Genomic DNA, 27,920 nt, shown 5'->3' on the forward strand with positions numbered 1-27,920 from the left:
CCCCTTTTCCCCATTCATTCTTAATCAAATATTTCCTAACAAATATTATCAATTAAATTAGACACACTCATACACACACAAAGTGTCATGATATATATATATATATATATATGCATGCATGCATGCATGCATCAAGTTACCATTCTTTGTTTCTGTTGACTGCTTGCACTGCCAACTTTACACATCCTATTTACACCCTCTTTGTGGTAATGAAAATTTCAGTTACCAATCACACACATATACATATACATGTATACAATATATATACTGATATTATTTATGTGAAATGTGTACAACTACTATTACATACATATACATACCAATGTACTGAATTTGATTTCACTTAGATATGTAAACTCATATACGTCATAATAGTTCCTATTCATTATCATTTTTCTCAATGCTTCCAAGAAAAGTAAAATCACCCAAGGGAAATTAAAACGAAACATAAAAATGCAAGAGAATGAACAAATGTGATGGATCATTGTATTGTACAAAAGGAGTAGTCACTTCAATACATATATAGAGAGGATATGAAAATAGATCAATTAGTGCTTTAGGAAATTGATTTTACATTGATGTGTCCATTGGGTTGACATAAGAGGTAATTTTTCATCTTTTGCATTAGCTAGGCCATGCCCAACTCCATTGACAAGACTGCATCTCCATGCACAAAATAAATGAAGTTTATACATACAAAAAATAATGAACAAGAGTAAGGCTTGAATGATAGCTCTACACACACATATATATATATGTATATGTATATGGGTTGGATCAATTAATTTCACAAACCTCAATATACATATATATATATATATTAATTTTGAAAATTTGCTTATTTCCAAAAAAGTGTAGGCAAAGGTATGGAGTACAGTAAAGTTAAACATTAGTTTAGGTAAGCATAGTATGTGTGGAAGAGTACTGCAGGTTAGCCAAAAAACACAAAGTACTAAACTGCAATTAACATATATAAAACTATATACTAAAACAGCCAACTGGTTTTGCAAGTTGAATATCATCAAACATTCTTGTTTCTTGTCCAAAACAATATAAGCATCCATAAATTCCAGAGTCCCACTTTCACATGGCTTCCTCTCCTCTCATCTGCAACTGCAACTGCAACTGCAACATGATGAGGCTAATTCATTCTTTTGCCTTTTTTTTATATTCTAGTTTTTCCTTGATTTTCAGACGACCAAAATTGTTCTTCTTCACTAATATCATTAATAACAGCGCGTGACTGTCAGACAAGAGGAAAAAAAGAATGAGAGTCTTTATTAGTATTCCTTTTTGTATGTATGTATGTATGTATATACTGTAAGAAGCTAAAGTAGAAATAGAGCAGTGAAGTTTTCAACCAGCGCATAATAATCAGCAGAAAATGTAAATATGGAAAAGATTTATAGTGGGAGAAGGAGAAGGAGAGAATTGTTAGGCGAGGTATACCACTTTCTTGCAAGGGGAATTAAATGTACTCTCTCTCTCTCTCTCTATATATATATATATATCTATATGTGTGTATTTATTATAAGGGAAAGGAATTTCAGTAATACCCCCTCCCCTCCCCCCACCCCTCTCTTTCTTTATTGTACAATCCAATCCCCCCTTCTTCAATATATATCTACACACATATATATATATATGTATATGTAAAACACATATGCTATCTTACTCGATCTGATCTGTGTAGATTAGACTGTTAGAGAGAGAAACTATGGGGAGAGGAAGAGTGGAATTGAAGAGAATAGAGAACAAGATCAACAGGCAGGTGACATTTTCCAAGAGAAGAAATGGGCTTCTGAAGAAGGCCTATGAGCTGTCTGTGCTGTGTGATGCTGAGGTTGCCCTTATTATCTTCTCCAGCAGAGGAAAGCTTTATGAGTTTAGCAGCACTAGGTCTGCTTCACTCCATCCCTCCCTCTCTCTCTCTCTCTCCTTCTCTTTCTCTTACTCTTTCTCTCATAGTTATATTACCATTCATCGTCCACTTTTTCTTTTATGCCTTCCCAATTAATCTTTGTCAGGGGGTGGTTGATTTTGAAGGGTCTGCAGTTTCAAATTTTTCTTAGTTTTTGAAAGTATGCTTCTTTTCCAGAAAGTTCAGAAAGAATTAAACAGATGGGAAGTTGTAGCTATGTATATAATGGGGGGTTTACAGAATTACAGTTGTTGCAGCAGTCTTTCCTTTGTGTTTTCTCTTTGGAAAAGCTTCTCTACAGATGAATATGATCAAAATTGGGGTAAATGGTGTTCGTTCAGGTTTTATTGATTCTTTAATATTTTTCTTTGTACTTCAACTCGACACAAAATTTCAAGTACTTTTACTCTTTATTTTATTTCTATAGGTTCTTTATTACATTACTATTATTTTTATTTGTACAAGGTTGATACTTTATGCTTTGGTGTGATTGATTTTCCAATGAGGGATCGACACGTTTTGGAAGTGCTTCTGAAATCAGAAAAAAAAAATAAAAAGAAAGAAACACTGACTACTACATCATCTGTCTGTTGACTGTTGTAATAGTCTCTTCTTCTCTCTGCAGAAACTTCCTCTACTCACTCAAGATTTAGGGTTTTTATCTCTCATTAATCGATAGTTCTAACAGCCATGCATCTAATCCCACTTAGAATACTATTCATTGTGTGTCGAATATTTCACAAACCTTTAGTGGGGTTCCCAAAAACCATTCTGAGACACAGGCTAAGACCCTCCCTCCTCATAAAAAAAAAAAAAAAAAGATTCAATTTTTGGCTTCATATATCCATGGATCTTCTATCCAAAACCTTGAATACACACACAATTATTATACAGTCAAGAAAGAGGGGTTCTGAATAATAGTAGTAATCAATAATAGTGGAAGTGGAAGCAGTAGTAGCAGTAGTCTTTAAGAAGGTGCAGTGAGTTGCATATTTTTAAGGGTAAGATTGAGGTTTGTGTTTTAGGCAATGGCCTGCATATTTTGGCGAGACTTGTCCTCTAAAAAGGTCGGTTTTTGAAGCAAAACCCAACCCCCACCCCCACCCCCACCCCCACACCCTACCCTTCCTTTGTTGCTTTTGGAGTCATCCCAGTTTCAGACTTTCAGTCAAGCATTTGGCTCGAGTACACATTTTGGTGAAACACATCTTTATTTTTGTGGGTATATTTTTGTTAACTCACTCTCACTTCTCCCAATGATCATCATTTTTTTTTCTTTTCGTTTTTCTTTCGTCATATTTCCCCTTTGGTGGAAACTATAGTTTGAGATGCATTTCATTCGCTTCTCTAAATTCAGCTCGATCCATTCTTTTTTTTTTTTTTGAAAAAAAAAAAAAAATTTTGAAGCTTGAATGTAACACTACTACATTCATTAGAAAGTTTGTTCTTATTATAGTTAGAGCTTTTTATTTGTAATATTATTTTAAAATTTTATATTTATATAAACAAAATTTAGGTAAATATTTTGTGAAGTTCAGTATGTGTTATTTACGTTAGTTTAATTTTAAAACAAGCTTATATAAAATGTATATAGGCATATTTATTTAATTATAAGATGAAAACAAGGTTGTTTTAGTGTCAGTTGACCAATGAATGCACCACATTTATTTATTATTCAACGTTGGATGGATGCATGCAGCACAAGCCAGACCCTGGAGCGGTACCAACGTTGCTGTTTCAATCCCCAAGACAACACAAGCGCTGAAAGAGAAACACAGGTCTCTAATTTAATTCTCTATGCATACAATACAGATCACATCAGTTTGGGGTTTGTTAATTAGTATTATTATTCTTTATTATGCAGAGTTGGTACCAGGAGGTCTCAAAATTAAAAGCCAAGTATGAATCTCTTCAAAGGGCTCAAAGGTATCATCATATATACATATATATATATATATATATGTGTGAGTTATAAAATTGATGAATGAATTGAATTGAATGAATGAAGGCACTTGCTTGGCGAAGATCTTGCACCCTTGAGTATCAAGGAGTTGCAGAATCTTGAAAAACAACTCGAAGGAGCTCTTGCTCAAGCCAGGCAAAGAAAGGTATATATCACACAATCGATCAAACCCTACAAGACAATTGATTAGTTAATACAAATTTCTGTATACTCAGACTCAGATTATGATGGAGCAAATGGAAGATCTGCGCAGAAAGGTATGTCTGCAGATATATAGCCAACAACTTTGAGGAAATTCAAGCTTATTAATTAATTATGCATTAGTAGTTATCATACACACACATTATATGTATGTATGTATGTAAATTTGTACTTGCAGGAGCGCCAGCTTGGCGACATGAACAAGCAGCTCAAGATTAAAGTGTCACTAGAAATGTCCACGGTAATATTATATTAATTTATATTATCAACCCTACCCTACCCTACCCAACCCAGCCCCTAGCTCTGGAGACGACAGAAGAATGAATTAGAATTAGAAATCAATTAATAATATACATACAGATTGAGGCAGAAGGACAAGCAGCAGCCCTGAGAGGTCTTCCATGTCCGTGGAACTCGGCTGCCATGGCTGCCACATCAGTCGGAAATAGCAGCAGCTTTCCTCTCCAAGTTTCACCACCTCCTTCCAATAATCCCATGGACAATATTGAAACTGATCAACCTGTCCTGCAAATTGGGTATAGTACACACACACACACACACACACATATATATATATATATATAACAACATCCATACAGATATTTAAGATATATATATATAACAACATCCATACAGATATTTAAGATATATATATATCATGCACTGCAGGTACCATCAGTATAATCTTGGTGAAGCTGGGTCATCTTCCATTGCCCGAAGCATGGCTGTCGACGCTAGTTTCATCCAAGGCTGGACTCTCTGATATATATCTATATGTATATATATGCACGCCCTTCCTATCCTATCCGCCATTTTCAGATCAACCTCATCGATCATCATCCCATCCCACCTTACTTACCTAATTGTCTTTTTGGTATATCAATTCTCTCTCTCTCTCTCTCTCTCTCTCTCTCTCTCTCTATATATATATATATATATATATGTTTCTACTAAAATGGGACTCTTTGGTTTGTTTGTCTTTTTAAGTATAATTAATTTGGATTGCTTGGAGCTTCATCACCATTATGTAATTTGTAAAGTACTGCTGCATACGTAACAATGCTCATTAATATAATGTGCTAATATATTATATATTTGGGCTTTGCTATATTTGCTTGCCGCTCCATAGGCCCATTAGTAGCTATGGGTTATTCATTCAATGAGTTTGGGCCCAATAATACACCATATTTTTTGGGCTTTATGGCCCAAATTCTATAAGCTACACCAACAACCTAACTACAAGAATAAATGAATAATAATAATAATAATTGGACATGAATCTTGGACGAGAGAAATAAGAGGAAAACCTCAATCAACAGAAAAAGGAGGCGAATTTGTAGTATGATCGAAGGGCACATATCTGAGCAGGGGACCTATAAATTCAGTGGGATGATCTCTTGTCAATTCATTGGCAAAAAGGCTTTGATTTTATTGAAAAGATAGATGTGAATATATAAATCATCTATACTTTTCATACTGTACATATAATCAATAAAAATCAAAGCTTTTTTGCTTTTCATTAGTTTTTGTTTGAATAAAATTTTGGTGTAAATATGGATAAAACTGAGCAACAAGAGGTCCCAGCAGGATGCTGCTTCCCCCTTGCCTCCAGAAAGGGCAGCTTCAAGATTGTCAAGACCATTTCTGACAGATTCGGCGGCAGATCAGATCATTCAGACAACGGTGACCATTTTCATTTTCATTTGTCGTCTGATCGTTCAATTCGTTAATGGTTTGAATATGATCGTTGTTTCTTACATTACATTTACATAGGCTCCTCGAGATCATTCTCCTTCGGGAAGAGGAGGAGCTTCAAGAAGAGTGGCAACTTAGTTGTCTGCTTCGGGGAGCTGCTGATTGATTTCGTGCCAAACGTCGCCGGAGTTTCTCTGGCGGAAGCTCCCGGCTTCAAGAAGGCCCCCGGCGGCGCTCCGGCCAATGTCGCCGTCGCGATCTCCCGCCTGGGCGGGTCCTCAGCGTTCGTCGGCAAGGTCGTATATATGAATACAACAAATTAATTAATTGAAATTTGTATGACATGACATGACATGACATGACATGACATGATATGATCGATCAGGTTGGGGAAGACGAGTTCGGACACATGCTGGCGGACATTCTGAAAGAGAACAATGTGGACAACTCCGGCATGCGATTCGACAGCCACGCCAGGACAGCGTTGGCCTTTGTGACTCTCAGAGCCGACGGGGAGCGTGAGTTCATGTTCTTCCGCAACCCCAGCGCTGACATGCTTCTTTCCGAGCCTGAACTCGACAAGGATCTCATCAAGAAGGTATTATTCATATGAATATGATCAATGATCATATCCACACACACACACACGCTTGTGTCTTTCTTATTTCATATAATTTCTTGTAATAAATACATTTCAGGCAAGGATCTTTCACTATGGATCCATCAGCTTAATCGACGAGCCCTGTAGATCCACGCATCTGGCTGCCATGGACGTCGCCCGAAAGGCCGGCTGCATCCTGTCATATGACCCCAACCTCCGCCTCGCTCTCTGGCCATCCGCCACTGCTGCCCGAGAAGGCATAATGAGCATATGGAACCAGGCAGATGTTATTAAGGTACTTACTCTATTGTAATAAGAAAACACTTTGAACTCAACTCAACTCAACTACATAATATATTTATGTTGCAATAACAACAACAGATCAGTGAGGATGAGATCACATTCTTGACCGACGGAGACGATGCCTATGACCACAATGTTGTCATCAACAAGCTGTTCCACCCAAGTCTCAAACTCTTGATCGTAACCGAAGGCTGCGAAGGCTGCAGATACTACACAAAGGTTTTAACCTTTTTTTTTTACTTTCACCTTATCTGCATCACTTTAAAAAGGGAACTGACTTCTCAACATATTTTCGTCGGTAGTCTTTTCACGGGAGGGTTAATGGAGTTAAAGTGCAAGCAGTTGACACCACAGGTGCCGGCGACGCATTTGTTGGTGGACTGCTCAATAGCCTTGCTGCATACCCTCAATTATACAAGGTCTGTTCTTTCTTCATTTTTTTTTTTTTTTTTGTTTTTTGGACACAAATCTTACATGTTATAATAACCTCGGACAATCTTCGATGATTCAGGATGAAAAGAAGCTTCGAGAAGCTCTGTCCTTTGCAAATGGCTGTGGAGCGATCACTGTAACAGAGAGAGGAGCCATCCCAGCATTGCCCACCAAAGAAGCTGTTCTTAAGTTCCTCGAAGGCCCCAAAGCTTGATGACTATATATATATATATTGTGTATATAATCTATATATGCATTCATTTTTGTGTATTGCAGCTGTGCTCTTGACATCTGAGGAAGAATAATTAATTAATTAATGTGTATTGGTCATAACATCTCGTTGTAATTGCACCCAAAAACATCATCTATATATATTTCATCATTATTTTTTCAATCAGCTTTTCTTGGTTCCCTGATCAGAAGAATTCAATCTCAAGCTTTAATTATATGTCAATACAAAAACAAAAAATAGCAGCAAGAGTAGAATCCCCAGATCAGCAGCCATTAACTTACATTGACTGCTGGTGCTGTTTGTAAGTTGCAAAAAACAACTGGATTGATTCCAGGCAAAAATATATAAACGTTGTTGCCATTAGTTTGCTAATTCCGGGCGAGAAGAACTTGAGATGTAATGACTACTACATGGCATTAGCATAACTTAGAAATAAATAATAAGGATTGTTATGTACTACTTGACATGGATAGATTAGATCAGATTAGATTAGATGATTTCTGGGTGGCGCACTCGCTTGTTCCGTGTCTCCGGTAGTCCAATGAACAGCTCTGTCTCCACATCTGAAACCTCGCTGATCTCTGCAGACGCCGCGACTTGTCTCTCTGCTTCGCTCGATCCCCCTCGTTCTGTTTCTCCAAACTAACAAAGTCGAGGAGATCGAGATCAAGATCAAGATCAAGAACATGAACAAAATTGCATAATGCAGCATGATGTCACCTTCTTGCAAAGCATGGCATTCTCAGCAGATAGAGCTTGTCCCTGAATTAATAAGGTGTAAGAACAATGAATCATCATCAATGTAATAATAATGTTAACCATTTATTCATATTGCCAAGAGCTTTACCTTTTCTTTCAAGTGCTGGATCTGTTGCTTGTACACTTGCATCTGAATACAAGAAGCAGAATTGATTATATTTAGATTATAATGAGATTGATCCAAAAATGATCCAACATTGTACAATACAATTAGCCATTAATTGATTCGATGTACTTTTCTTGCGCGTATGGTAACAACGCTGCGCTCTAACTTCTCTTCGAGTTGCTGCAGTTCTTCGATGCTGCAGCCTCCCAAGCCTTCGCCGAGGAGCCTCCTGAAAGAGCACACAAAATTATACTTATACTCAGAAAAACAACAAAAATGGCTTTGTTTCTATAGTGGCCATATTATGAACACATAAACAAAAGATCACAAGACATTAACCTTTTTGATGCTTCGAGATGCTCGATCTTTTTCATCAAACTTGCAGTTTCCTGCTTCAATTTCTGCAATTTCATGGGATTAATCTTCAATGGAGCACTTGATAAGATTGAAGAAACACACACACACACCTGCATGTTGTGTTCCTCTGGGGGGTCGTGAGCTCGAATCTCTGTCATATGTTTTTCGTATCGTTCGATAGTAGATTGCATGCTGACAAGTCCATACATCAAAAGCAATAAATTCTGGGCAACTAATGTATAGATTGAAGAGGAAAAGTATTGAAGAATTATTACAAAGAAAGAAAGAGAAAAATTATCTGGAGATTTGAAAATCTAATGTGAATACAAAACATGCAAAATAAACAAATTCTTGAAGATGTAAAAGATGACAATGAAGGTATTTTTACATCATATTTGTTTGGAAAGGATAGTTTTATAAATTGTTTTAACTCATCATACCTACTGTCTTGTAGAGACTTGCATCTTATAAATGGCTATTCAAATTTTCACACAAAACTAGCAAGATCAAAGAACATATATGCAAACATTACATGTATTAAAATCAAAGTAAGTAGCAAAAAATATTTTCATAGATTTTCTTGCATGATTAATGCAGGAGAGAAACAAGCAAATAAATAAAGAGAGAAAAAAACTTATTGTTTTTGGTTTCATTTCTTGCTCATTAATTTTGGAATGTAATAGCTCAACAACCTCGTAGACTGAAATCCGTACAAGAATATTTATACATTTGAAAAAATCTAGCTCCACAACTTCGCCTGTGTTCTTACAAGAGCTACATATCATATGAGGTTGTGGGTTTTTCTTGATGCTATTAATTGTGACCAACCATCATAGTTGGAATATTTTCCAGTTGGTCGATTTTTTATTGAAGTTGATCAAGAAAATAATTTAAAGCAAACACACACACACAACGAAAAAACCAAAAAAAATTTTTTGTTGAAGATTCAAATTAAGTACAGGTTTTAATGTTCTAGTACAATTATAGTGAGATTTAAGCAATAAACAGTAGGCGTGTACATGCAATAAAAATAATTTACCTATGTCATTTCCTAGGGTTAAGTCGCTAATGTGATCAATTTTCTTAGGAGAAAACAAAACAATAAGGTTGTGTTCTTCCTCCTATGATATGTAGGATGAATTAAGTGTGCAAAATCTATTTAGTTTGGTTCATTCTCCAAATTAAGATGAGAAGGATCTGTGTTCAGATATAGACAGACATAAACCAAACCAAACCCCATAAAAATGCCTTCTTGAGCCAACTAAGAAGACCTATTTAGTTAATTAATTTCAGCAGGAGAAACTTACAGCAGCATGAAAATGGACTTTCATCAACAATTCACCATCATCATCCATGAAATAAATGACAGATAGACTGATATGGATGGATGGATGATGAGTAGATGAATGGTGATAGTAATAATCAGAAACTAGTGATGGAGGATACCTGGAACTGGCGAATTCATAGAGCTTGCCTGTGGGAGAAAAGATGATGAGAGCAACCTCGGCATCGCAGAGGACAGAAAGCTCGAAAGCCTTTTTGAGGAGACCATTTCTCCTCTTGGAGAAGGTCACTTGCCTGCTTGTCGCGTTCTCTATCAGCCTCATCTCTGTCTTCCCTCTCACCATTATTACTTACTTACTGCTTTCCCTGGCCTTGCCTTGCTATGCTAATTCTCCCTCTCTCTCTCTCGATGCAAATATTAATTAATTAATTAATTAATACAGTTGCACTACACCAACCAGCAAACAAACACGTGTAAATTGCCTCAAACACCCAGGCCAGATCACACCATAACACACACACGAAGCATACATATGAAGTTGCTGGTGTCTGTCTCTGTGTCGGTGTCGGTGTATGATTCAATTAGTAGTGATGAGTTTCCAGAATTACCTACCTGACTGTGTCTGTGTATGTATGCTGGAAAGAAATTTGCCAAAATATGAGCTTAAATTAAGAAGCAGCACAAGAACTTGCTATTGCTATTGGGAATATATGTATGTATATATAGTGTTGCTAAAAAAGGAGAGGTGGGGTGGGAGGGGAGGGGAGGCTAGAAAGCAATTAACTGGAGGGACAGGCAGACAGAGAGCCTTCCTTTTTGGTTAAAGATGAGAAGAAATACCAAATATGGGAAGAAGAAACAAATCCCATATATATTCCCAGACTCACAAGAGAAAGAGAGAAGAGATTGAGGACGGGCGGGCGCGGTGAATTAAGTACACTTGATGAAATGCATTCATTCATACATCACAGACCAATTTATAAAATCGGGAATCCATCCATCCACCCACCCACCCACCCACCCGATCAAGCACACGCAGAGAAAGAGAGAGGAAAAATGGCATATATATATATCTATAATAACTATATTCTGTGAAGGGAAGAAAACCTCAAACTTGACCCCTTTTGGCAAGGCAAGGCAAGGGAAAACCAAGCCAGAAGCTTACCAAGCTGGTCAAGTCCCAGAATATATATATATATATATGAATTATTATGTATATATATCAATCTATAAGAGAGAGAGAGAGAGAGAGAGAGAGAGAGAGAGAGAGAATAGAACATGGGTGGGGCTTGTCCGTACAAGGTTAGTAAGGCGTCAACATCTTCGTACACTCAGCCACTGCAATCACACCTCGAAAACTCACTCCCTTACCTTATTTTCTTTTTATTTCATTTTACTCTCTTCTCTTCCTCCACCTTTTCTATTTCTTCATTTTTGAGTTGCTGCTCTTTTATTTCATTCCTAATTAGTAATTAATTACCGATACTTATGAACAGCCAAAAAAGAAACAACTCTACTTGGCACTTGCTGTTGAAATATTATAGTATAGTGTATTAATCCAACTTGGAATTCATTTCAATTAATCAAAATACACATTCATCATTAATTAATAAAATATAATCAACAAACTCAATTATTAGTATAAAACACACCCTAAGTCTAAACAAATTCAATTCTAACTATATGATATGGTTGTTTTCAAATATACTATACAGTTTCTTTACCATATTTAATATATATATATATATATATTGAATAATCATTTGGATCAATATTTCATATTAATCATCCTATTCAATTCAACATTAATAATATTATCAAACTCATATTCAGTTATAGTCACTAAAATTGATCGAATTAATTCATTTAACATATATTAAGTAAATGAATTTTCCCCACACAAATATCTTTGGCATTGGCATTGGCATGGTGTCTACTTAAGGTAAATAAAGTAACTCGATTTCTTTAATTAAGAACATCACAAAAAAAAAAAGGAGATTCTATCTTTTTACCTTAATAGCCCTTTCTTGTCTCCAACTTGCATAATTATCTCTCTCTCTTTTCTTTTTTTTTAAAATGTATTTTGCGACCGTTAATGTCTCCTTAACTAATTAAAATAAATATATAATTAAAGAAAAAAGTCAAAAGCTATTCAACATCGTGCATATAACATATGCTCTTATTCTCGACACGAAAGTATTGGAAATATTTATTTACGTGTAGTTACAACAACTGCAACAACGAGAGAGATATATAATCAATGATGGTTACATGTGGTGATACTGATATTGTATGTAGATTCACGCTAACTAGAACGACTTTACATGATAATAATATTATGCTCGCCTTTCAAAAGTATGTATATTTTATGTATACGGAAAGAAAAAATTAAGTATTGTCGAATATATTGTATGCGATTGATCGGGCGTATACCACTAAAATCCGTAATTATAATTTTAGACCCCATACTTATCAAAATAGAGCCCCCATCTTTTTGAAAATTACATATTCTCATCCCTAATTTTGAGCCACGCTATATGCCAAAATGGTCCCGGTGAGAGAAATAACATTCCATAGAAAAAAAAATAAATTAACGTGACCATTGCATGTGTTACAAGGAACACACACATAATATATATATATATATATTTTATAGAGCATGCATCTATTTGTCTTTTCTTTTCTTTTATTTTTTTGACTTATTTTTTGCATGAGATATAATATATTTTAATTAAAAAAAAAAAAACATTTGAAGAGAAGCAATGTTAATGTCATCAAATGTGCTTACAAGAATATGTCTACTTTGGAAGCCCTAGGAAAAATAGTACTGTTATAAAAAATGGAATTTAATTTAAAAATGGAGATATTATTGGTGGGTGTGTTAATTGAAATAAATATGAAAAAGTTGTGATATCGACACCTGTCAGCTGTCGCGTGTGAGCAAGTGGGGGCTGCTGCTTCTTTATATGGCTGATGCCTGATTTTAACACTTGTAGATTACTAGTATTTAAATATTTTTTATTCAATTTTTTCTCCTTTCTTTATTATAAAAATATTTGTACTATCCTTTTAAGTAGTTTAAATATAAAATATTATATATTTTTTTTAGTAAATATATATCATCATATATTATAGTAATTTTTTTTTTTTTATTTATACTTATATTGTATGGCAGATTTTGTGATTATAAATCCACCTACCACACCAATTTGAACATTTTATAACTTATTATTATTTTGATGACGAAATTATTATTATTATTGGTGGTTCACATATTAAGAATGGGAACGGAATAGTACGTGCTTCGCACGGGACCACGATTCCTCCTTCCTCAAAATTTCCAAAAACCAATATACATATATATATATATAGTTTTATTGAAGTAGGTGAGATGGTGGAACGACATACAACATCGTATGTCTCATTTTTTTCTGATTTTACATTCAATATGTGACATATATATATATATATACACCAATCAAATAAAGTTAGTATTATGTAATATGGTTTAAAAGGTAAGAAATACGATTTCATTGTACAATCCAATACATTTATACATTTAATTAATACACAATTCAACATAAAAATTTGCTAGTACGAACCATTTCTGACATGCACGTAAGACCTGTAGACATCGAGAATTTAAACTCATGACCTCGCTTTTACATCACCGGACTATTTCTGGACGCTTTAAGTAGTTGATCCTTAGATATTGTTATCAACTTTGATTTTGTGCAAATCTAAACCCACAAATCCAAGAGGCATGTTCAAATTTTACACACTTTATTATTTGTTCAGTTACATTAAAAGATTGCCTTTTTTAATTGCTCATCCTCTATCTCTTCAAAATCTATCTTCTTCTCGCCAACACATAGCGACACTTTGATCAGAGATTTTTCTAAAACACACTCAGAACACTAAATTTCAATATTAAGAAATAAATTTTTATTTTTAACTTTTTTTCAAAAATAGGTAACACTCAGCCATTTTTTCCCAATTTAAAAATAAAAAGAAATTCCAAAACACAAGCAATTAAGCAAATACGCCCAATAAAAAAGAAACATGACTAAAGTGAAGTATAAAGCCCATTTAGATTAAAAGCTTTCATCTCATCTAACTTCACCCACTTTCTCATATTCTCAGGCCAAGTAAAATGCCTATATTGCCCCTGCGTCGATTTACGATCGTTTCATGACACACACCAAACACCACACCGTAGTAACGGTATCAAACAATAATTTTGGAGAAACTGCATATGCAACACATCTTTCTTACACCTGCTGGCGCCGCCGCAGTAATTTAGGAGCGAAGAGAGCTACAAGCAGCGGGTACCTTCTCAGACTCAAGAAGAAATCGTTCTTGCTGATTCGCCCATCGCAGTCCACATCAAGCAGACCGTAAAGTCCATTCATCTGCAAAAACATTACAGCCGGTCGCTCGCTGATATGTTGTTATTACACAGCTCAAAATAAATGCAGGTCGAGTCTGTCCCACTTACCTCGTCGCCATTCATGTTTGGAATGGACAGTGATACGGCACTCAGTAGCTGTTTAAAAGGAGCGGCTAAACATGAGAATAAAATGGTACAAGGAAAATTTCTTGGACAGACAATGATTGCATACCTCTTCCTTGAGAATGTAATTCTTCCCATTCGTGTCGCATCCTCTGAACGCTAGCTCGCATGCGTGCTGAAACAGTGGCTGCTTCAAGACATGGGCTGAGCCGAGCAGGAACTGAAATAACATAGTGCAAATGTTCGAAAGTTATGCGTGTGTAATATAACAAGAACTATCTCACTACATACCCAAGGTCGCGTAAAAGGTTGCTGTTTTACTAATAACAACTATATATTGGATTATTGGTATTAAGAATTGTGGCCCCAAGAAATAGGAAAATCATGCTTGGATTGTTAAAACGAATATGAGAGAAATTACCTGTTTAAATGTTATTTTGCCTGTTTTTTGAACATCAACAAAGCCAAACATCTGTGGAATAGAAAGTAGCAATATTTCAATAACTAACAAAAAAATTTAGGGAAAAGTCAGAAGCTGTAAACCATCGAAGATACATGATAAGAATATGAAATCAGGAACTAACCCTTTCAGACAGGCCACAAGGTTTCAGCCTTAAAGCACTAAGAAAGTCATGGAATTCGACGTGTCCGCTGCAGCCAAAAATAACAAGAGATGTCTAAATAAACATGTTTATGTTTCCATGTATGGTGACACGTTAAAAATGTAACAAATACCCTGAGTCTGGATTCATTGAAAGAAATGTTTCCAAGAACTCCACAGCTTCTAAAGCTCTGACGTGCAGCAACTGGAAACAGAAGTATTGCGAGAAGAAACCAATCAAATGGTGATGCCAAAGACAAATTTTTTTAAGATTGCAATAGATTATTGTGAAAATATATGTCATGCAGCCATTAATATTTCCATTGGCTGTTAAGCAACTGAAAAACCAAAGATTAAGTTCTTTGCAAAATTTCTATCAACTACAGGGCCGAAACATTTTTAAGTCATGCAACAATTTTTCAGATGCATTTCATAGGTGACTTACTGATTGCAACCTGCCCATTTCCACCATATACAGTGAAGGATTTTCCTGGAGAGGAAATATAGTGCTATCAGTAAGATCTGTACCATATTAAGATAAGTAATAATTTCCAACTCATATATATATGTGAAACCACCAGCCCTCGGCTAATTAAAAGTGGTGGTGACAAAGTCTGAGACCTGATTTAATTCAGCTGCCTTTGAAAGAAGCATAAAGTCTCCGTACGAGTGGGAAGACTGGGTCACATTGAGAGCACTTGCAATGATGCGGGCAGTCTGCATCAAATCACGTGAATCAGATAACACCGTTGATTAAGAATCAATAAATAGAAAATCAGTGGGAATAGCAAATTTTGCAACTTTAGAAAAAGAAAAGTGATAGCGTTGGAAAGAAAACTACATAAGTTTGTGTCTTGTCAGGAGCATGTAATGTGAACAACAAATGGTTAAATGCTAACCAAGTGCACGTAAGTATGGCTTCAAACTGTTTAAAAGAGTGAGTAGTTTGAACTTTGAAGTTGTTTCAAAAACTATATAAGACCATAAATCTGTAAAATAACACATGCAAACATTGTAAGTCTGATAATGATAGATATAGAAACGGAAAGACTTGGAAACAAAGCAATTTTTATATTTGGCCGCCAGCATTGAACAAAGAACATTGAAACAAATGTGAAAATAGCCAATTAAGTCGGACAAAAAAGTACAGAGACAGAATTAAGCTTTAACAGACATGGCTTACCCTTTGAGCAAAATGAACTGCATTTTCCTTCCGATTTTCATGAGGAAAGACAACAGGGAGATACTCAACCTGTGAATAAATATAAACATAAACGGCGATTGCATCAGATGTGCACAAAATTAGAAACACATAGATTATCGAAAAACACAGCAGGTACTACTTTAAATGGCATATAATATCAACAGGCAATTTCATTTCCAGTATCTAAATGTCATATTATACCTCCATGAAATTATGAAATTGTGTGAACATCCTGAACATTAGCTTTCCGAGTGAAATATTTCCCCTGAGAAATAATAATAATAATAAGTATAAATTATGCACTACATGAACTGAAACTCAATAGTTAGAAAATAAACAAAAGTGTATTCTCAAAGAACCAATGGAAGACATTAAAGATGAATAGAATACCAAGACTGATCAAAGTGTACATAAGGATAACGGACAACAACTGGCTGAACAGGATAACCAGGGATAAATGCACCAAGTTGAAAGGAAATAATAACTCTTCCATTGCTTGTTGTTCCCTCAGGAAATAAAAGCACTCGAGGAAACTGACTCGAAGAAGCTTTCCTCTGTTTTCAGATCCTTGAAAGTACATTTCTGTATTAAATAGCTTATATGTGGATAAAGCATCCAAACTCTAACAGTGATGGATTCAATCCCTAATACTAATCATATATATTCTAAACTCAATTTGAAACAGAAAGTAACTCAGCAAACACGAATCTTTCTACCTTTATTTCATTTACAGCATGCCTCCTGGATGACCTTGAAAATCTATCAACATAAATGACCTTTCAACAGAAAAAGAGCATCATGATTAGAACTGCACAAAACATGAATTATAAAAAAAAAAAAAAAATGCATATATCGTCAACCCAGATCTGAGATTATGAAAATTGATGAACTAAGCTGATAGGATTAATAAACTGATAGATATAAAGGACTAAGTAAATAAATCAGAAGAATAGAACAATTACCTGCATTGCTCTGATGATGGTTCCAACAAAAGGCATGGAATCATGCGACTCAGAGGCCACTATGGTGGGGAATAATTCGTAGAAGAAGAAGATAGGATCGATGTATGATACATGATTAGAGACAATAATAGGAGCAATCTCCCTCGGTGCAGGTTTCCCTTTTCTGTTTATCCAGTGATAGCTGCAGGTAGAAAGAACTCAGTCAACAAGTTCATAAATCTTGAAAGATCATTAAATAGAAGTAAGCTTGGAAAATCAATGGGGTAATGGTCACTTGGTTCTGCAAAATGGGCAGTGGGCAAATTAATGGAAGATAATAACTCATCAATATAGGTTTTCTAGACAGTAATGAAGATCACATATCAAGCTAAACGAATTTAAGAGTGAATTCCCAATTACCTACTGAGAATTCAAAACAATAACAAACTTGGGTGAGAATGGACATGTTACTGAGTCATATCCTCAATTCTTTCACATATACTCATAAAATTACTCTTAACAGTCAAACACTCGCCCAGCGATTTACTCTAACTAAGCAAAATCCTTAATGCTACTATCTAATAGTATTACATTTTATCATACTCTTACAAAATAATTAAGCAATTTTATTTTATTTACAAAAATACACATACTATTTATAGCTTTCCCCCCCCCCCCCCCCCCCCCCCCAAAAACACGCTATTCTTGATCCTCTAAAACGCTAAACAACATTGCTAAGATTAGGTTTTTTCAGTAACCAACTACGACCAATCAAAGAATCACACGGGTACAAGCGTAGAACTATGAACCTCTGAACTTATAGTCATCAAGATCCCACAATTCACTCTGACAACCACACAAGATTCGGACTCGTGCCATCAGTCTCGAAAATCTTGAAAATCTACTGTGGGCGAAAAAAGTCGGTGTAAAAAAACAACGAATCTTGGACGGAGGTGTATCGCCAAAAAATTTCCCAACTTCCAATCTTTATTTAAAAAAAAAAAGTAATAAAGACGAACAAAACTAGTAAAAGTAAAAAATATGCATACCCAAAGGAAAAGAGGATTGCGCGGGCACAGAAGCGGGTAATCCACATGAGGCGGCGGCGCCACTTAGGCATAGGGTTCTGCTTATCCTTCCACCCCTGCAACGCCACACGCGTCGCCACATATCCCACCGACAGACACAGTCCGAACATCAGAAGACGAACCACCACAAGTGGCAGGCAGATCACAATCTTCACCCACTCGTACAGCCCCCCGACGCCCGGCGTGTGGTTCCGAAACGGGTCGATTGTGCTCGATTCCGGCACCTCGAACCCGTCGCACGCCCCGAGAAACGCAAACGGATTGCGATGGTCATCAGCGCAAGGTTCAAACAGCGATTCCTGATTATCGCAAGTGGACTCTGGCAGATCAGGTTCGTCGCGGACAGCCAGGATCACGTGCTCCTGCCGGTCGGAGGAGGAGAGAAGGGGCGCCGAGAGGGTGCAGTCGTCTGCTGCCGCCATTGCCGAGAGGAGGAGTACCTTCGGAAAGTAGAGCAGACAAGAGAGAGAGAGTAGTAAGACTAAAAAGAAGATAAAATAGGAAAGGAGGGAAGAGATACATACAATCACATATGCGCAAAACCATTTGTGGAAATTAATAAAACCATAAATATATATATATATATTAATAATAAAAGCAAGAGAAAAATACACACGCGTGCTTAAATGTAGACGACCACAAATCACGCTTTTTCCATCTGATCCTCACATTAGCGACTTTGACTTCACCCACGTAGGTTCTAAACTAATGACAATAATTGGTCTGTTAAAGACACGCCCATCAATGGCAATAGCAATGGGATCCTAGCCTACGTAGGTTGTCATCTAGAATTAGGGTTTCTATCCTATCCTGTCCAGGTGGTATTGATTTTACAATTTACAGTATAATTCAATTCATCGATTTGGGTGATGATTGAATGAAGAAGGCCCTTCAGATAACAAAGACGTGGCCCAATACGTGCAATCAATAGGGAATTCCACATGAGCTAAATCAAGAATCACACATTTGTACCACACACGTCTTCTAATTGTAGCTTCGCAATCCTGTGCTATTATTCTTAAATAAATACATCTTCCAACTGTCCATACTGTGATAGTAAATACAGACATATACAAGAAAATAAATAAACAAGCCAAAGTGGAGAATGAATGGTGGGTTGGGTAAGGAAGGAAGACAAGATCCCACGTATTGTGGATTTTTTTATATGTCTTCTTGCACCTCTTTGAATTTCTTTACATTGAACTGCTAAGTCACGTGGGGATCCATGTGACGATGACCTTCCTTAGTAATAACCAAATAATATGATAATCGTAAGTTGCGAGGTTTCATTCAGTGCATCCTCACAGACCATGTGATGTGAGAGCAGCCAAACCTTGAGGGAGGGATCAAAGAATTTCAATTTCCCATGTTTTCTGTGGCATAGATAGAGAAGAATTTCATCAAGGAAAATAGACGAATTCGATCCAATGTAATGCTGCCCATGGATTAGATTACCTGAGAATTCGGGGCTTTGCGGCAGAGCCACATAGCATGTTTGGATCTTGAACAGAGTGGGGCTAGGCTAGAAAAATCATCAGTGTCGAACCATCTTCGATCTGGGTTGTAATCTGTGCTCTCGTTTCCCTGGGCCTTGTCCAATAGTATATCCTCAGCAACCAAGAACCCTCCTTCTACAGGCTTGTAGTCCTTCCCCCTCCATACCACAATCTGTTCTTTCTCGAAGGTGACAAGAATGCAAGGAACCAAGTCCTGTGGAGAAGTAATAGTTTTAAAGGGAATAAAAACAACAGCTTTGGCAGAGAATCACAATCAATGGATATGCACAACATTTTCAATAGCAAGAACTTATAATAATCAAGAAACACAGACTTCAGTCAAGACAAGATCATTACCCTAAGTTTGCACCCAATTTTCTTATAATCCCTAATGGGGAGACCTTTGCAGTCTATACTAACGAGCTTATCACTAAGAAAAGCATCACGAACCATAGGAACAAGACTACCGTAGTAGCCATTTTTACCTGCAACAGAAGCACATATATTACCAAACATTACAGCAAAATACACGACAAAAGAAACACAGGTTGAATTTTTACTGAGCCTGGTCAAGACAGGCTCGGATAGCCCCCTTTTCCTCATCTCCTTCGTCTCCTCAATGCTCAAGCCTTCAATTATAGTTTTTATAAGCCTCGGATAAACAGGTTCTTGAGGTTTCCACAACATCAGTGGAATCAAAGGCCTTTCTTTTGGCTTATAATTTCTATCTCTGTAAAGCACGAGCTGGCCTCCGCGTCTAAAGATGATTGCACCCATCAACAAGATCAATGGCGGAAAGACTTTGAAGTTTGAAACACACCGATATTTATCTGGCGCTTGGTTTTATGCCTTTGGTACCTCTCAACAAGAGCTTTTCTTTCAGCATTCGTCAATGGTTCTCCCTGAATCCGATCCCTCGTCGCTCTCGGATTCTCCTCCAAATCGTCGTCGATTGCGGGTGAGGTCACCTTGGGGTCGACCGCAGGGGCACAGACCCCAGTCCATACCCGGTCCAGACGGCCCGGCCTGAAAGGAGAGTATTTCGGCTCCCTCAGTCCAATTGGCCGCTGCTTTCAGTGTAGCTGAATCGGAAGTCGAATGGAAGATCGGACCTAATTGGCCGTTCCGACCTATCCAGCGACGACGGAGGGCGGTATGGGGGCTTTGAAGGACTGAGGGTTCAGAGATGGGGGAGCTACGAAGGAGTACTTGGAACGGAGTTTCGAGGCGGCGGTTGAAGAGAATAAACGATGCCGAGAATTTTCGTGGCGGGAGAGACGGCTGATAACGGCGGTGGTCTTCATTTGACTTTTGAGGATCATAGTCATACATATATGTAAATTTTGTTTTGATTGATGGGATCGAAAACAAATTCCAATTAATTGAGACTGTGTGAAACCCATTAGTATTGCATTTCGTGAAGTTCTTCATCAAGTTGCGTTGGTATCATTGTAGTTTTGAAGTGTCGTAATTCCAATCCGATGTTATCCCAAACTTGCTACATGTCCAGACACAGACACAGACACCCGTGCCGTGAAGTGCCATGCCTTGCCAACACACTAGTGGGCACTGACTCGGACCTTTTTAGGGTTTATTTGGATAGACTGGTTTTACATAGTTACATTGTTGTTATTATTATTATTATTATTCAACTTCTATTATATATATATATATATGTTGGTGAAATGAGATGAAGCCCTTTTTAACGTTGTTATGTCTTTCCAACTCCACTCCACTCCACTTCACCAACCACATATTTTCACAGCAGTAGTATTATATTAATAATTTTATTGATGGTGTAGTAGATGACTTGGAAATACACTGCCCATCAACAAGACAAGACAAGACAAGACCAGACCCGACCCCCTTTTTGTTATTGTTTAAACATAACTTTGGACCCCCCACCCCCATAAGAAAGTGGTCCTCACTTTCCACCACCATGGTCCACTCTATGTGGGGGTGGGGTGGGGTGGAGTCGAGTCGAGTAGGGGGGGGGCCTCATTTACAAGAAGAAAAATTCAATTTTTAGAATGCTAGACAAATATGGGACCACTAGTTGTGTGTATTTAATCTATAACCTATTGCAAAATATAATAATCAAAATTTAGAAAAGAAATATGAACTAACACACTGTAACACACTTTCTCTATACATAAATTATTTATTTATTATTAAGAAGCAACAACCAAACGCGCCCTTATCGGGAGAGGCCCACATGAGTCAGAAGCCCATTAGCGGCCACGTTATAGTTAGGCCCATTTTCTGCAGTTATGGGCCCATCAATTAGATTATAACTAGGCCCACTTGGGGACCACAGCGGCGGCCGGACCGAAAGTTTTCCGGCGGGGCCACCACCACCACCACCACTTCGGCCGCCGGGACCCACCGGAGCGGTCCACAATCTGCTTCCAGTTTCTGTGGGGCCCGCCGCCAACAAACTCCTGCCAACCTAGGGCACTGCTCCGCCATCACACGTGCGCATTTTTTTTCTTCTCCACCTCCGCCGCGGACGGCGGCGCTTTTGGTTGTTGACTTCCGTACCGGCGGTAGAAAACGCGGTGCGAACTGCTGCGAGGAACGATTCAATGCTTTGCCGAACGAGTAGCCAGAAATGGAAGCTCCTTCTTCTCGCGAATCTCCCAGGAAATATCTCGCAGCATCTGAGTCGCCTTCGTCGCCGGAGAAGTCCTATTTGGAGTTTGTTGATTAGGTTTTTCCGATGAGACTGCCGCGCTCGTGCTTTGCAAGGTCTGGAGGTTGATATGAGTCGTCGTCGCCGGTCGGGAGAAGCCGACCCCGACGCCTCCGCCGGAGGGTTGAATAGCGGCGACGAAAGCCGAAATTGGCCGCGCTGTGGCAGAGATGCTGACCACCGGCGTCATGTTCAGAGCACCGGCCGGCTGAAGTGCTAAGACCTGCGCAGTTTGATTCGGCGGGATGAAGAGGAAAGTCGGAGTCGGTGCATTCGAATTCGGGTTGGATGTCACCGTCGGAAGAGCAAACATCGCCGGAATTGGAATTACCGACATTAACGGCGCTGAGATTGAAGAATTAGGGCTAGAGATGATCGGAGAGTTGTTAGCATTGGTAACAGAGAAATTGCTAGGGTGCGAGGCTTGCCGGCCGACGATGTTATTAACGTCGATGAATTCGCCGGAAGACGGACGCTTCCGTTTGCGACTCGCAGCGTCGTCATCGGGAGCGGCGGCGGAGGAGGTGGCGCCGCCGTCGGTGGTGGTGGGAATCTTCAACGTACCGTTGACCGACATGGCGATTGCGGGAACAGTTCCGGTGCCTGTGGCGGCGATGATGGCCGGCTCGGCTTGCTCCAGGAGCCAGCGTATGGTCTCGCCGTCGGACTTGTGGCCGAGCTCTCGAGTCAGCTGGAAGACTCTGGCGGCGCAGGTCGCCGGCATTCGTATTCTCCGGCCACGCCCTTCAACCTTGGTGTGGCGGTCCTTGGTGGAAGACCTTTTGGGGGGCGGAGAAGCCATTTGCCTACCAGCACCACCGCCACCGTCGGGTTCCTCTTCTTTCATCGCCGGCGGCGCCATGCGAAGCGGGTAAGCAGCAGTTAAATTCTTGTCATCTCCGGCGGGATTTATCGACGAAGCCATCAAAGAAGGAACGAACGATTGGGATTGGGAGGGCAGAGGCAAGAAACTCAAAAGTCACAAAACCCAATAAGAAGAAACTTAGCAGGCAGCAGATATATTTATTATATAGATGGATGCATACACACTAGAGAGAGAGGGAGAGAAAGAGAGAGAGAAAGAGCCCCACTAATTTCTGCTTTTGTGAAGAAGGAAGATGGGGATCGGACGGCTGTAAGGCAACCACGCAGGTGAAGGGACCAGCTAGGCACAAAGTGGGCCCGGCCCCATCAATGTTGCTTTGCTTGTGCCATTTTAACACATAATAAAAATGGGAAAGATATCGTGGCCACTCAAAATCTCTGCTTCTAAAGGGTTTCACTGCAGTATAGTTTGTGGTTCGTAGTTTGTATTAGTAGTAGAATTCTACTCATATCATCCAAAAAACATATTTATTTCTAGAAGCTAGAGAGAGAGCTAGTAAAGTGGTGGTAAAAGTCAGAGTCATCTATGAATGTTGAACGAGGGTGGGGGTGGGTGGGTCCAACTCCTACCTAGCTAGCCCCTAATCCTAATCTTAGCCCCACTCGAGTTGGTCAGGTCCCTACAACTTCAAGGTTTGGCCCGGACAGGAACCCTCACATATAGCTTGCGGCCCACTTTGTTATTTATTGGTTTTATTATTATGGGAGGGTAGGGTGGGGGTGGGGTAGGGACACGACCTCCACACAGAGAGAGAGAGAGAGAGAAGAAATGGGAAGGGATTAGGGGCCACCTTTGTCTTTTCCAGTGTTAAATATATTTTGATTCTTGCTGCAACTCTTTGTCCTCAACAACCATAACATAACCAAAAAAAAACAACATAACACTAATGAAGGTAGGGGCCGGCCGGGAAGAAGAGGGTGGTTAGTTAGTGAGAGATAGATAGGGTGGTGGTGGAGAAAGAATATCATCAATATATTCAAGATTTAAGAACAACTGGATAAGCTTTTAGACAGGGGAGGGGGGGTGGGGAGAAAGTTGGCTCGATGTTTATAGGAGACTGTTTTACAACACCAATAAATGCAACCTTTCTATTTTATTAATATGTTTTTTTTCTTACATCAATCAATTAACTATTAACCACTTATACTTATCCAAACAATCAGATTAGCGGTTAGGGTAATCAGTACCATACTATTTTACTCTTATTATTATTATTATCATTATCTTCTACTTGCATTTTAAATCAATTCACTGTACTAACAACAGCTTATTATTATTATTAGTTTATATTGTGACAAGTCATTGAAGTTCTTGAATTGACTTGGTTATTACAACCAAAAGCCAGTAATCATATTCATAACCAACCTTCCTTCCTACTCTCTTCTCCTAAAGGACCTGTAAAATGGAGATGGAGATGCTGCTGCTTGCTTAGGAACCAGACATGTATGTGTATCTCGTCTGGGCTCCAACTAGAAGTTCCACGAGTTTTTCTGATCATATAACAAAGTAAACGAAATCTTCTCATCAAATCTACATCAAGAATTTTAAAGAGAGAGAGAGAGATACTTACCGGCAAGAAGCCCAACAATGGGGATTGGTTCTAATAGTTTCTGACCACCTTCAAGTCTTCGCCTGAAACATCGACCATCATAAACCACGACCACACGTCAATATATATTGTTTTCTCCTTTCACCACAATCAACATTAACAAAACACAGCATTTTACCGGGTATACTTTGCAAAGAACGGATCTCTCATGAGGTAAAGCGCCCACAGAAGCTTCCGCCTTCTCAACTGCAGTAGTAGTAGTATGTATGCGCAAAAGTAAAACTACTTTTCAACGACAACTCTCAAACTCCCAACAGCAAACATGTAGTGGTGTAATTCAAACAAACAAAAGTACGCAAGAGATTACTCTAACCTCATGCTTCTCAGCATCAGAAAGCTGGAAGTTTTTATTGATCCGCCATGAGGTGGTGACGAATGAAGTAATTCCATTCCCGAAGAGTTCTACGGCCAATGAAGTCATCCAAGGAAACCATGACCGTGCCCCGTATTTTCTTATCAGCAATACGTACACAAGGGGTCTTAGAATAAACATCACCTCTCCCGTTAACATAAGACCTCCCGGAATACCCTTCTCCGACAAGAAAGTAGTGAGACTAGGCATCTCAGCTACAGCTACTGGTGCTGCTGTAATAAGCAAATACATCTTCACAAACAAGTTTATTGTACTTGCATTGATTGGATGTAAATATATGAGGGATGCAGAATATTACTTTGAGGCTCGATGATTGCCTGCTGGTGCTGAACCCTACGTAACCATGTGGGTTGGTCGGAGACCGTTCGGGCATTTTCACCAAATCTAGTTAGAGCAGACAATGCCTTCCCTTCGAGACTCCTGGAAGTCGGCTGGTGATGGTTTCTCATAACACTGGAGTACTGTTGTTGGATGGGTTTTGAAATTAGCCCGTTTCTATGAGAATTGAACTCATTGGAACTAACACCATCATTCACACTCTCCCCACCTTGCAAAAGCATTCTATAGCCACTGTTCCGTAAAATGGCTAACCTGAGAAATACCCTGCAAGCAATTTGTCCAAAAAAATCATTTGACGATGCAGAAGCTGAAGGGGATGTAAAAGTGTAGTAGCTAAATTAAGGAGGCTACTTCACAGCTTCGGTGAAGGCAATGAAGTTCCACTTGCTATCTTCACCGTAGAATTGTTGGGCAAAAACTTCAATGAGGGTTTCCATGTCCTTGAGCAAAGTTATGCACAAAGAAAACGGGATGGGCAAATAATCTGCATGCCCTGTTCTTGTTTGTGCAGTTGTTGCTGTGTCGAGTATGTGTTCGTTGACAGAAGTGAACACACCCAATACTGATGATACTGTATCATATACATAGCAGAAGAAACACCGGTCAAATCACTGATCAAACAAGATTTTAGTTAGGGACAAAAAGAGTTTCAATGAAGTCTAAGCACCACAATTTTAGATAAACTCGGAGCCAAAACCCATAGGTAGGTAGGCTTGCATTATGTGAGCATACACGAGTAAAAAAATCTATGGCCAAGAATGGAGGCTATTGTGAAAAAATTTTCATGGAAAAAAAATTCTAATAAAGAATTAAAGATGAACAAAAAGATACTGCAATAAATTTATAGCTTATTTACATATATACATATCTCATTATGAACAAGAAGAAAGCCATTGTTACCAAAATTCTACAAAACCTGCTTCAGGCCCGATTTCCGATTCTGAAAACCGCTCTGGAAGTAGCCATGTTAAACCCTGTTCAAACAATAAAGACACTCATCTTGAACAAACTCATGGAAGCCACCATCACAATACTCAAAGCATTTCCACAGAACAAAAGAAATCACATGAAAGGCTGTGAAGAAGGAGAAATAATAAAATGCAGGCCAGGCAAAATGTGACTAACTTTCCATGAGAGCTTAATATATACACAAAATTCTACCAAACAAATGTCGTCGTCTGTAAAAATCAATTCTTGTTAAAACACTGTACAATCTTATCAGAGAAATTCCAAAATGTTAGACCAATTGGTCACAAATCCAATTGCACAAATGAAGAAACATATTCATACAGACCTCAAATTCGAGAGTGCAGGAGAGAACCAGATGTAAGGCAAAGATTAAGCATGACTAAAGAGAATAACACATGTAAGAAATACTACCGTATGTGATTTTCCCTGGCATATCAACATTAAAAGAAACAATTGTGGACACTAACATCATAGAATAGACACAATACCTCTTCAGCCATCAAACTAAATAATTCTTAAGCTGAAAGGGACTCAAACTATGAATACTGAACGAAATTCATATACAAGGAAAAAATTTCATTGCACATCCATGGTGATTAGAACGAAATAAACGGGGCAGTGTCGTATCCTTCAGACAAATTTTCAATTTATATCTTATCTTCATAAAATCGAAGAGCATGGAGCCAGTAAAATCAATCCATGGCAAGTTAATCAACGCAATGCAACAAGTAACCGAATTTCTTTCCCCAAACCAAAAAAAAAAAGAAAAAAAAAAGCTTAGCTCACATAGGCATACATTAGCCAAAGACTCCAGAGAATGCACAAAATCTCTATTCCTCCGAACCCATCTCTTGTAAGCTTCCATGGAATTCGAAAGACAATCTCCACCGCAACCAAATTGTTTCGGCACTCGCGCTTATCTACACCAACGTATTCCCAGAATTTAAAACCCTAAAGTAGCAGAGGTCCACCTTTCCGCGAAATCCGAACCTTGTACGATCCCAATCGGATTCTAGACCCGGGAAAAGGATGGGGGTTTGGTTTTCTTGGGATGCGCAACGGAATCTATGACATCTGCTCGCGATTGGCTGCAGAAGACGCGAACGCCGACGACACTGAAATTTTGGGAGGGGTTTCTCGTCGGAAGCGCTGATTTACGAGGGAGACTGATTTCTAGACATATTTATATTTTTTGTGATATATGTGTATATAATGTAATATAATATAGATAGATACATACATACCGCGATATTTTCTACTCTCATGGATCTGATCCATTAAAAAGATATCGTGATTTTCTCAGTTTCTGTAAGAAGTTGAAATTACTTATATCACTCACAATTAAGTCCAAGAT

The 27,920-nt window shown here is 38.3% G+C and overlaps 6 protein-coding genes and 1 pseudogene across 9 annotated transcripts; 2 read left to right on the plus strand and 5 right to left on the minus strand.

Annotated features, from left to right (window-relative positions):
* The first annotated feature begins 1,660 nt into the window (after window positions 1-1,660).
* On the plus strand, window positions 1,661-5,024 carry LOC127245108 (agamous-like MADS-box protein MADS3). The gene is made up of 8 exons (XM_051265766.1): window positions 1,661-1,899; window positions 3,621-3,699; window positions 3,786-3,847; window positions 3,930-4,029; window positions 4,100-4,141; window positions 4,264-4,326; window positions 4,446-4,621; window positions 4,755-5,024. The coding sequence occupies exons 1-8, from the start codon at window positions 1,718-1,720 to the stop codon at window positions 4,846-4,848; spliced, it is 798 nt and encodes a 265-aa protein (XP_051121723.1). The 5' UTR covers window positions 1,661-1,717; the 3' UTR covers window positions 4,849-5,024.
* Window positions 5,025-5,573: 549 nt separating this feature from the next.
* On the plus strand, window positions 5,574-7,479 carry LOC127245099 (probable fructokinase-7). The gene is made up of 7 exons (XM_051265754.1): window positions 5,574-5,768; window positions 5,859-6,076; window positions 6,166-6,378; window positions 6,479-6,676; window positions 6,763-6,903; window positions 6,987-7,103; window positions 7,196-7,479. The coding sequence occupies exons 1-7, from the start codon at window positions 5,639-5,641 to the stop codon at window positions 7,328-7,330; spliced, it is 1,152 nt and encodes a 383-aa protein (XP_051121711.1). The 5' UTR covers window positions 5,574-5,638; the 3' UTR covers window positions 7,331-7,479.
* A 56-nt stretch (window positions 7,480-7,535) lies between these two features.
* Window positions 7,536-10,870, minus strand: LOC127245113 (MADS-box protein SOC1-like). Of its 2 annotated transcripts, XM_051265792.1 has the most exons (8): window positions 10,468-10,870; window positions 10,017-10,302; window positions 8,681-8,762; window positions 8,553-8,614; window positions 8,343-8,442; window positions 8,196-8,237; window positions 8,069-8,110; window positions 7,536-7,990 (listed from the first exon to the last, which is right to left on the minus strand). In XM_051265792.1, exons 2-8 carry the CDS (start codon window positions 10,196-10,198, stop codon window positions 7,838-7,840), a joined length of 663 nt encoding a protein of 220 aa, XP_051121749.1. In that variant the 5' UTR covers window positions 10,199-10,302; window positions 10,468-10,870; the 3' UTR covers window positions 7,536-7,837. The 2 variants fall into 2 exon arrangements, with proteins under 2 accessions (XP_051121749.1, XP_051121738.1); XM_051265781.1 differs by having other exon boundaries at window positions 10,017-10,870.
* Window positions 10,871-13,927: 3,057 nt separating this feature from the next.
* LOC127256796 (lysophospholipid acyltransferase LPEAT2) lies at window positions 13,928-18,746 on the minus strand. The gene is made up of 15 exons (XM_051283031.1): window positions 18,727-18,746; window positions 18,164-18,642; window positions 17,136-17,316; window positions 16,890-16,949; window positions 16,564-16,727; window positions 16,375-16,438; window positions 16,153-16,221; window positions 15,591-15,686; window positions 15,415-15,459; window positions 15,104-15,174; window positions 14,953-15,019; window positions 14,790-14,840; window positions 14,478-14,588; window positions 14,354-14,401; window positions 13,928-14,267 (listed from the first exon to the last, which is right to left on the minus strand). The coding sequence occupies exons 2-15, from the start codon at window positions 18,622-18,624 to the stop codon at window positions 14,127-14,129; spliced, it is 1,629 nt and encodes a 542-aa protein (XP_051138988.1). The 5' UTR covers window positions 18,625-18,642; window positions 18,727-18,746; the 3' UTR covers window positions 13,928-14,126.
* Window positions 18,747-19,149: 403 nt separating this feature from the next.
* On the minus strand, window positions 19,150-21,258 carry LOC127256879 (CRS2-associated factor 1, mitochondrial-like; annotated as a pseudogene).
* A 289-nt stretch (window positions 21,259-21,547) lies between these two features.
* LOC127256952 (transcription factor TCP9-like) lies at window positions 21,548-23,410 on the minus strand. Its single transcript, XM_051283225.1, has one exon. It carries the CDS (start codon window positions 23,313-23,315, stop codon window positions 22,281-22,283), a length of 1,035 nt encoding a protein of 344 aa, XP_051139182.1. The 5' UTR covers window positions 23,316-23,410; the 3' UTR covers window positions 21,548-22,280.
* A 1,113-nt stretch (window positions 23,411-24,523) lies between these two features.
* On the minus strand, window positions 24,524-27,816 carry LOC127240732 (peroxisome biogenesis protein 16). Of its 3 annotated transcripts, none has more exons than XM_051259641.1 (8): window positions 27,363-27,816; window positions 26,514-26,571; window positions 25,949-26,168; window positions 25,557-25,861; window positions 25,199-25,467; window positions 25,004-25,071; window positions 24,847-24,908; window positions 24,524-24,766 (listed from the first exon to the last, which is right to left on the minus strand). In XM_051259641.1, exons 1-8 carry the CDS (start codon window positions 27,429-27,431, stop codon window positions 24,705-24,707), a joined length of 1,113 nt encoding a protein of 370 aa, XP_051115598.1. In that variant the 5' UTR covers window positions 27,432-27,816; the 3' UTR covers window positions 24,524-24,704. The 3 variants fall into 3 exon arrangements, with proteins under 3 accessions (XP_051115598.1, XP_051115670.1, XP_051115554.1); XM_051259713.1 differs by having other exon boundaries at window positions 25,199-25,470; window positions 27,353-27,813; XM_051259597.1 differs by having other exon boundaries at window positions 25,199-25,470; window positions 27,363-27,803.
* Between the last annotated feature and the right edge of the window lie 104 nt (window positions 27,817-27,920).

Source organism: Andrographis paniculata, unplaced genomic scaffold (genome assembly GCF_009805555.1).
Source record: "Andrographis paniculata isolate CXL003 unplaced genomic scaffold, ASM980555v1 Contig10END, whole genome shotgun sequence".
NCBI lineage: Eukaryota > Viridiplantae > Streptophyta > Magnoliopsida > Lamiales > Acanthaceae > Andrographis > Andrographis paniculata.